Source organism: Salminus brasiliensis, chromosome 18 (genome assembly GCF_030463535.1).
Source record: "Salminus brasiliensis chromosome 18, fSalBra1.hap2, whole genome shotgun sequence".
Lineage (NCBI taxonomy): Eukaryota > Metazoa > Chordata > Actinopteri > Characiformes > Bryconidae > Salminus > Salminus brasiliensis.
The window spans coordinates 19,032,030-19,042,177 of NC_132895.1; the positions used below are offsets into that span (position 1 = coordinate 19,032,030).

General features: G+C 41.2%; 1 protein-coding gene across 1 annotated transcript; it reads right to left on the reverse strand.

The window, feature by feature from the left end:
* Positions 1-57: 57 nt before the first annotated feature.
* slc13a5a (solute carrier family 13 member 5a) lies at positions 58-9,618 on the reverse strand. The gene is made up of 12 exons (XM_072661300.1): positions 9,514-9,618; positions 7,839-7,967; positions 7,509-7,645; positions 6,879-7,075; positions 6,238-6,421; positions 5,777-5,899; positions 5,419-5,631; positions 4,212-4,318; positions 3,214-3,335; positions 2,841-3,002; positions 1,332-1,469; positions 58-640 (listed from the first exon to the last, which is right to left on the reverse strand). Exons 1-12 carry the CDS (start codon positions 9,616-9,618, stop codon positions 515-517), a joined length of 1,743 nt encoding a protein of 580 aa, XP_072517401.1. The 3' UTR covers positions 58-514.
* Between the last annotated feature and the right edge of the window lie 530 nt (positions 9,619-10,148).

The window sequence follows — 10,148 nt, forward strand, 5'->3', positions numbered from 1 at the left end:
GTCAAAATTACCATGAAAAATAGATTTATTTTTATGTTTTACTTTACATGGTCAAAGAGTATATTATAAAGAGCTGTCCTGAGTCTCTAATCACAATAAACAGTAATGTACATATATATTTATGTATATAAATGTGTACAGATAAATACAAAAACACAAAAATATGAAAAAAAACCCCAAAAAAAACAAAAAACAAATACAATCTTCACTCTCACAGGCTTCCATGAGTATACTTCATACGTTTTATGCAAAAATGAAATGTAATTTTCCAGCAATCACCACCACACCTTTATGGTAGTTGCTGTACACAGATTATATATTACATTTGTACTGATAAAGTGTGTGTATGTCACAATGTCACAGTGTATAAAAGCAGATAAGGATGTGCTGACCTCTACACCTGTCAGCGGTGTGATGACGGTGTCCTCTCAGCTTTTTAGCTTTATCTGCAGTTGAGGAGGATGCGGTTCATGTGTGTGATCTGTTCTGTTGGCCGTGTGCTTTGTCCAGTCTGTCACACCTGTGTGCTGTTAGCCCAACTGGGAAAGGAGTCCAAGCTAAACAGAACTCTTCCCCAACTGTTTACTGCCAGGGTGATGCACAGGATACCAATGATGTTCATCACGATACCGGTCCTGGCCTGAGGACAGAAATTCAGTTAAATATTACGCTTCTGAATTCAAGATTAGTGAGAAGACTTTCCTAAAAGATGGTGATTTATGGACATATGTGAAATTATTAGTTATTTATTCTTCAGTAATTTTACATTTAGCGTGTTATTACTCAATTTCACAGCAAAGTAAAATGCAAAAGTCATGACAAAACAAAAATATTTCGATTTTTCCTTAATATAATATATATTCTTTTACTTATAAAACTCTGGCACTTGAAAACAATCACCCAAATAGCAAAATAGGCAACTAAGAGTTAACATAGGCAACAACAGTATTTTGTAGGTTCTCTTCTGATAATGATGACTGAGGCAGAACACGCCGTCATATTTTTTATAAATGGACTAAATGAACTGCTTTCCCCACTTTCTTCACTGCTGTCCATACACCTCCTTTAGAGGCTGGATTGTTCCCCACGTTTCCCAACTCAGTCCCACAAGCTCTCAATGCTGTTTCAGTCTACTGTAAGTTCAGCGGCGTCCATGACGCTGCCTGAACTTCTTCACTCCTTAACCTACTCCATTCCTTGATGAGCTGTGTGGCATTTTTGTGGTTCTTCCACCATGTCTTAAACAGCTGCTAAACATCAGTGTATGAGAGCAACTCTTTTGACTGCTATTTGACTACTATTTACTCTCCTCACAGTTCAGGTCTACTCACCATGTCTGACACTTTCAGATAGCCGTAAGAGAAGACAATTGCATTCGGAGGGGTTGCCACTGGAAGCATGAAGGCAAAAGAAGCACTGAGGGTGCAAGGAATCATGACGTACAGCGGGTTCACACCTATAGACTGAGACTAAAACACAAAATAATCACTTAAAATTGAGCTTAAACACTGGTACAGTTTGCATGTCATAAAAAAGACTGAATGACATGCGCATTAAGATAACCATTAAATTAATTCACAGGTGGAAATGATCTTGATGCTAATCAAATGGGAAAGCACACATATTTTTAAAATGGCAAATTAATTGAAAAACATGTAAAACTGCAACAATTTCTCTCTTTAACAACCTGAAAATACAGCCACATTAATAAGTTATTTTTCAGTTACTGTAATAAATCATTAAATAACTACTGTGAAGGCTAACTAGGTTAGTTATGTAATTATGAGAGTGGGAAATTCACGGGTGGACACCCAAAACCTGGCAATTTAAAGGATTAATAAATGGCTACACCCTTAAAACTTAAACTCACTTAAAAGTGAACTTAAAACACTTGCTACACAAAACTCTCTACAAGAGTTCAAAAATGGGTCTTTGCCTAGATCAATAGTCAATAAACTATAAAACAGTCTCCATACTTTTCTTTTACAAAAGTGGTCCTTTAAGAACAAAATTTTTTTTTTTTAGCCTGTTGATTTGTAGAGGTGGGTTTATTGGTTGTCAACAAGGTGGACCCACGTATTAAAAAACAAAAATCCAGTACAAGTGAATCACATGTAAACAAAATCTCTAACTTCTAAAATCTTGTAGACCTATGCCTAAAGGACATCCAAACACAGGCTGGCACCCAGGTGGAATAGGATATGGACAGATGGGCGAACAAAGTGCGGCACACATGCTGCTGCCAGATTTGAGTCTGCTTGCTGGTGTGGGGGGTGGGGGGTGGGTAAACCCTCCATTAGCATCAATGAACCTTCTCTCTTCCTTCCTCTCCTTGATATTTAGGCTGATATTAGGATCTTCATAGCTCTGCCATGTGAGCCACGTGAGCCACTTCAGCCCGGACCCCATACAAATCTCCCTATTCATAGGTCCTCCTCACTCTGCCCTGCATTCATTAAGAAATGGCAGTGCATGCCAGAAGCTTCACAATAGCAAGAAAGAAAGGTGAAGCATGACAAGAGGGGGAGGGGACTCAAAAAGAAGGGCCTGTGTACTAAAGTGAGAAGGTTCTTTTATAGGTTACTAGCCTAGCTCTGAAGTCCTTTGTGGAGAGACATGTGCGTTAGCGTGTGTCTGCAAAGTATGGGTGTACGACAGATATCTCTTATTTTCTTTCAGTCTGGATGGAATTGGATTGGTGTGCCTAAATGTTGGGTGTGCGGACTGATTGCTGTGTCAACCAGAATTTCAACTTGCATTTAAACTTTACACCAATCCATGTAAGTACTGATATATTCCTGTGTAAAAGTGTAAATGATTAAAATGAAAGGATTCTGTACCATTGAGGAGAGGATAGGCAGAAACAGGGTTGCTGTAGCCACATTACTGGTGCATTCAGTGAAGGTAGCGACCATGAGGCACACAATAATGGCAATGGCCCATGGAGGAATGCTCTGGAGTGGAGACATCTGATTTCCAAGCCATGCTGATAATCCTGCGTCCTTTATGTGTGAAGACATGGAGGAAAAGTGTGAACTGCAGGTACAGCCCAATTTTCAAACTGTGGTACAAAGTATCATATTCATAGGTATCTTCTGTTTGGGGAAATATTTTTTTTGGATAAATTAGAAACATTTGGTACACATATTTGGCACAAAATTGGTTTTATATGGTTTATATTGGGTGAAAAGTGATTCCAACTGTGAATTTTACCTCACTACCCTTAGCCAGAGCAAAGCCTCCTCCGAGCAGCAGCACAATGCTCCATGGCATCTTACTTTGAGCCACCTTCCATGTCAACAATGCTGATCTGGGTTCAGTGTCAGACTGGGGTACTGGAAGAAAAACAATATAACACATTCCAGCATTTGTTTTACATATACAGTGCAGAGGTACCCAATCCAAATCCCAAAGAATTTCCCATAGAAATGCACAATATGGGTAATGTACCATTTGCGCTATGCTGCTGCCTTCAACATAATGTAATCTGTAATCTTAGAAGAATGTGTATGACGGACAGAAGGGAACCGAAGATCCCTTTGGATGAATGGAGGTAGTACCAATAAAGATAATAGAAGGAGAGAGCTAAAGATCAGGAAGGTGACGGGGTGGTGGCGGGTGCAAAAGCTTCAACATAAAAAAGGGAAGATTAAAAAAATAAAATACATTTTTAGGGAGGTGGACTGTAAGGAGGAGGGGCATGAGACGTGGTCCTTCTCCTAAAATGCAGTTATTTTGTAAGGCCATAACTTAAGTTGCCTAGGTTCTCAGATGTCTCACCACTTTTAAAATCATAAAGTCTCTTCTGGTACTGTAAGCACACGTTAAAGGCATGATCACACTCGTAAACAGCATATGAAATAAATGCTGATCTTGTTGTGAATCTTGTTGTGATGTGGTAAACAACATTATAACAGCATATTATTATTTGTTTTATAAATAATTTCAATATTTAATCACTATTTAATGGTTATAATACACCTTACAGTCACGCAGCCTCTAGAGATTCCAAATCATTGTTTTTAATGAAGGTGCTTGACGACTTTAAATCAAATCCAAAAACAGACCACAAAAATTGATAGTAGGTGCCACATGACCTCAAATTTAAACCTAGTAATGTATTCAAGTAATGTTTTCTAGTCTACATCTTGGCATGTTTAAGCCACTGAGTGAGTAGTCATTTTTAAATTGTGAGTCCAAGCGGACCTTACCTGTGTCAAAGCTTTGTGACCTCCAAGAGCAGACGCAGGGGGGTTTAGAGGGAAGGATAAAGAGCAATGCAGCTATGAACACTGCCACAGTAGCATCGGTCACATACCTGTCGAGAAGAGGGTCAAGGGTTACCAGAGGATTACATGTCACAATGAAGGCAACTGTTCAGTAAATAAGCTATGGACCAATGTGTGTCTATGACGCATTTTAGGGTGATGCATGTATGTCACTATTTCATTAAAAATGTAAAAGCATATCTTAACAAATACTGAGAAAATGATAATGTTGCATTTCTAATAACAGGAAAAGCTTCAAATTCAGAAAGGTTCAGCTCTAATCCATTGTAGAAGAGCATTCTTAGTGAAATGTTTTTTACACGTGAGCACATGTAAACTGAAATATTGACAACTGCACTGCTATGTACACATCGACTGTTTGCGTATAGTTTCCACTTGGAAACTCCATTCACAAATCGGACATTTGACCCAGATAAGGAGGTCTGCGCCACATCATCTGATACGAGAGAGGACATATGAAGTGCACAAGGCTAAAGATCAATATGTTCGTGATTCTTGTCGTTGTTTTTTAACCCTCACTCACTTTACCAAACTCAAACTGAGGGACAAACTGAAGGACAAATTGCTTGCCTTCTGGGGACTCGATGTTCTTTTTTCTTCTTCGGTTTATTTTTAAAAAAGTCATAACATAACAAACATAACAAAGTTGGTCTTGTTTGGCTGTTGGACGTCATCTTACGACAACGTGCATCAAAGCACACCTGCCATTTCAGTGTGCACTTCCTCACTGTTGGCACAAACATAACGGTGCAAACATTTACCTATGAACTATGTGTGACGAGTGTTTGTATGTATTTTGGTCAGTAACGGATACGATAAGAATGAATTAGGGTACAAATATCTATCACCTAATAATAAACCTATTAAAAACAAGGCTTGGTGGTGTGTTCAGTTAGGACTTCCTGTTGACACAGTGGTTCTCAGTCTTCGCCCTGGTTAATCTAAAGCAGTGGTGTCCAAACCTACTCCTGGAGAGCTTCTGGAAGGTGTTAAACTCCAGCCCAAATCCATCACACCTGATCCCAAGTCTGAGGGACGATAGCTCTCCAGGACCAGGGTTAAAGACCACTGATCTAAAGTTAGCTGGTAAATGAGAATTTGCAAAACAGAGTACAACAGAGATTCATACTCCTTCTCAGCATTGAAGAGATGTGTCGCCCATCCTTCCACAAAGCCTGGTTCGCGAGTGAACCACAGCACCACCAGTAGGACAAAAAGTGTCAAAACATTTATCTCGCCGAAGGACATGGGGCCCAGACTCTGATGCTCTTCACGGATCACGTTATACGCAGCAATCTCTTTCTCTGTCTTCACTGTGCCACAGCCCCATGTTTTTCTGAAGCTATAGAGAGAAAGAGAGCGATATAGAGAGAAAAGTCCTGCATAAATACACTTTTGTCAGAAAAATAAAGTAAATTTAGGTGAATTTAGAGTTGAGATTGGATGATAGTGGGTGACTGAAGACCTCAATGGTTGATAAAGCTTACTTGAAGCCCAAGAAAACAAACTGCAACCAGATCCAGGCTGCAGTGAGCATGATGACCATGTTCGGAAAGGCAAACGCAAACCAGGAGGCAAAGTTAATGACATCTGGGTTCTTTTCGAAGAGCCTGAGGGCAGAGTCCAAGACTTCAGACAAATAAAGATTGAGAAAGATTTCCACATGAAGCCATTTTACAGGTGGATATTGGTCATCAAATATAGACACTAGTAATGTTAGCACATATTCCAACAGTTTCCTTTGGCTTTCGCAAGACAAATATTACATAGGCCAAAATATGCAAATACTGCCCCTAACCAATTACAGCACTTCTGTAAATTTTCTGTACAAGTAAATTTGACAAAAATATATATATTGCACCTTTTGACTAATACGTACACAATGTATAGCAATTGAAATTTAATACTAGTATTAATATAACAGGAAGGATAGAAACGAGGTACCTACTGCCTCATCTGTCCCGTGAGTACTAGGTTGGGTCCAGTGCCAGTCAGAGTGGCAGTCCCACCAATGCTGGCAGCATAACACACACACAATGTCATGCCTTTACACATCCTCAGCCTTTCCTCAGCTTCTCTGCACCTCTCCACTGTCTCAGTATCCAGGGAAAAACTGTGGCCATTCAGAATAACTGCACAAAAAGATATGGGGTGACAAGATGTTACTAAAAGCTCATATACAAACAAGCACCTTAAATAGTCACTGGACTAGTCTGGTGGATCTGGTGCCTAAAACACTGGATTTAGTATACTATGCCATAGCTGTATGGATCAGAAGTTAAGAGCTCTGACAACGGCTACAATAGTTGTAGGCAAACAGATTATGGATTATCCGTTATCTCTTACAACACTGTAATGTATGTATGTTTGTTTGATTGTATGCATGTATGTAGACAATGACAATAAGTTGCAGAGGGGTACATGGATGTTTTGGTTTAATCAGGAGTGGTAAGGCATGGTTTGAGGCTTGAGAAGCACTGCACCAGGTCAATACAAGGAGAGTGTAACTAGGAGATTGTAACTAGCTCGTTTCTGTGCTCAGAACTGTATCACATGTTATACAGCCCAGGCTTGGCCTGTTCCACTCACCCTGACCATCAGCCTGTTTCTCGGAAGGCTTCTCTTCGCTCTCCAGAGAGGGAACAGGCCGAGATTCTTCTTCTTTTGCTGTGTTGTTGAGCTGCACCAACACAGCCTGTACAATGGGCACCATCATGGCAGTGGTAGCGGTGTTACTGATCCACATGGAAAGGAAGGCCGTCACACCCATAAAGCCTAACATCAGCCTGTGCAAAATTGCAATGGCAATATAAACACAATTATGCACCCACACTTGCCTTGAAGTGAACTTGAGATGAGACTGATGATTATAATCATAAAGATATGAGCATAAAAAGATCACAATGACTCAAGTGTTGCTTCATTGTGCTGCATATCACTGTGTCGCCTGTTATCTCTTAGACAAGTGATCGTTAAGCTGCCAATCTCATTTGGCATACGCATTTAGGCATTGAGCAGTACAGCAATACATATAAACATCCCCAGACATTAGACGTTATATGATAGTCTGGGCGTGGACATCTCTCACAACATCACTTTAACAATCTCTTTGATACATCACGAAATCGCAAATCTCCTTCACACACTTTCACACACAGTGACAACCAAAATGTGCAGCTGTATGTGACAGACATGTCGTAGAAGTATGAAGTTACTCACAGTGCAGGCCGCACCCCAACAATGAGTAGCACCCGCAGTGCTATACGCTTGTGCAGGTTCCAATGCTCCACAGCCACGGCTACCATCAGCCCACCCAAAAACAGCATGTTCGTGTCATTCAGGTACTGCATACACACCTAGTTGTAGTTGACGTTTACATACACACACATTCACACACACCTGACATTACAACCTGAAGGCACACACCTGACATTACAACCTGAAGGACAGTAAACGGTTTAATAGCAGTTTTACAGTTGTTGTTTTTTTTTATGGCATGGTTGCTTAAATGCAGAGCATTGATGTGGTTCATGAGAGGTGCGTACTTACATCTTTGGACTGCATGATACCAAACAGGGGGAAGAGGATAACAGGTAAGAGAGCAGTGACAGCCAATGGCAGCACCTCTGTACACCAGTACACCGCCATCAGCCCGATGACATATGCACAGCTGGCTTCCTGTTGAGAAACCAAGCATGACCAAGGTAAAACACTAAAACTCCCTTATCCATCATCAGAAGCTCAGAAATAAACTCGTAATTAAGAGTCACTAAAGTTCAATGTTAGAAATGAAGGTTCCCTAACGATTCTGTGGAGCGATACATTAGAAGAAGCACTTTTGGTTCTCATAGACATCTGTTAATAGACGCTTCTTTAAAGATCGATCCAGAGCGACTGACATTTGAGTCAAATTACACAGGTATGTGAATATATCGTCCTATGACTCTTACTGGTGTAGCACAGTGGGCTAGAACCTTAATCTGCCATGAGGAAGTCAGTGTTGTTACCCACCACAATACACCAATTTTTAAACCTCTGCATGATGCACGTTTAAAGGTCATTCCTAGAATGTCCAAGCCAAGATTCATTAAAGAACCTTTCTTTTACGAGTATGGTCTATTCATTTTGAAGATACCCCTTCGGTTGTCATTTGTGGGTATAGTTCCAGAGTCATTACTTACAGAGACAGGAACGAAAAGTGGTGACTGTTGGTGGTGTGCTGGTAACACATGTACTACAGCAAACATATTGCATGACTGTTTAACTTGACTCAATTCCAACACTAACTAATGCTTTTCCCCCCACCTGGTCCATTATGTCATTTATGTCTTTATGTCACTGTGTGACTACTGTTCAAATGTTAAAAACAATATGATGCGTCCAATAATTGATTAATAAAATGCAATAAAATAGGCATTTTCATACCAAGAAAGAAAAAAAGAAAGAAAGAAGGAAAGAAGAAGAAAAAGAAAGAAGGAATTTGCTGAAATTTTGTACATGTGTTGTACTAGAGGTTCAATGCAGATTTTCATTACCACGATCACTGGGGGTGGGGGAGCATATACAGTTAATACATGCTAAGGTGCAAAGTTCTTTCGTTATTCAGTCACTTCTAGACATAAACTTGAACTTCATTACAAACAAACTTTGCAACTAAGCCTCTTATCCGAGGAGTTAAACACTCCACAGATTTCCATAGATAGAGGCCCGCTTTCAGAGGCCAAAAACAGCGGCTCAGCCAGTGAAGCCCAGTAAAGACAGGCAGGCAGGTTAGGGAGTTCCCACGGTCTGCTGGCGAAGAGCGTTTCATGAGCCCAACAAAGAGTAAAGCCAACACGGGGGGCAACGTAGAGCAGAAGGGGTGGCCGCCGTTCAAGCCCCTTACGAAAACACAGCCATTATGGGGGGGCTAGCTCTTCTTTAACCACTGCAGAAATCCGGCATCAGCACTCAGCTCTCATTGTTGGAGCTCTCTGAGCTCTCTCTGACCACGTGAATCAATTCACACATTTCAGTGCAGCTCAACGAACAAGTTACCCACTGTTATTATTATTTCCCCACCTTGCTCTCCTAAAAGAATGGAGAATGGCTTTTCCTTAAACCATCGTTTATCAGCTTGTCTTTGAAATGAACCAGCGGTGGAGGTGCAGTGTTATTCTCGCCGCTGTTTCTGTAGCTTTCTACGACCCTGAGGTAAAAGTGTGTGAATGCAAGCGTCCCGTACCTTCGTTCCGATGACCAGAGGCAAGGGAAGGAGGAGAAACGGAGTGAAGAAGAGGATGAGTCCATTCCTCGCTCCCCAGACGGACCTGAACACATGCACAGCCATGATGCGCTGCTCGAGAAAAAGTGCGGAGCGCGCGCTGCACCGGCTGAAAAGGTGCGCGAGCGAGAAACGTCATACGACGCGCGCTCGGGTTCTCCCACGTACAATATGTATGCCTCTCTCTCTCCCTCCCTCACTTTCACTCACGCATTCTCTCTTTAAAGGTCTCTCTACCATCCATTCTCTCTCTCTCTCTCACACACACACACACACACACGTGGTAAACACGCGCGCGCACAGTAAGATCAGCCACTTGAGAAAATATTAACTTTGGTTCTGTTTGATGAGATTTATTACACACCTGCAACAGGGCGAATTAAAAGAAACACCAGGTCCTGAGAGGAGCAGGAGGGACACAGGGCACGGAGCTTTAACTGAGCGGAGTTCAGCACAGATTTACACTTTATAACTGCGCTGTGTTTCAAAGTGTCTCCTTCAGTCAATGAAACGTAGCGGAAATCTGGGAGACTAAGAGGCAACTTAGACAAGATGAAATCACACAGAAACGTGAACTGATCGCTTTCAAGGATCTT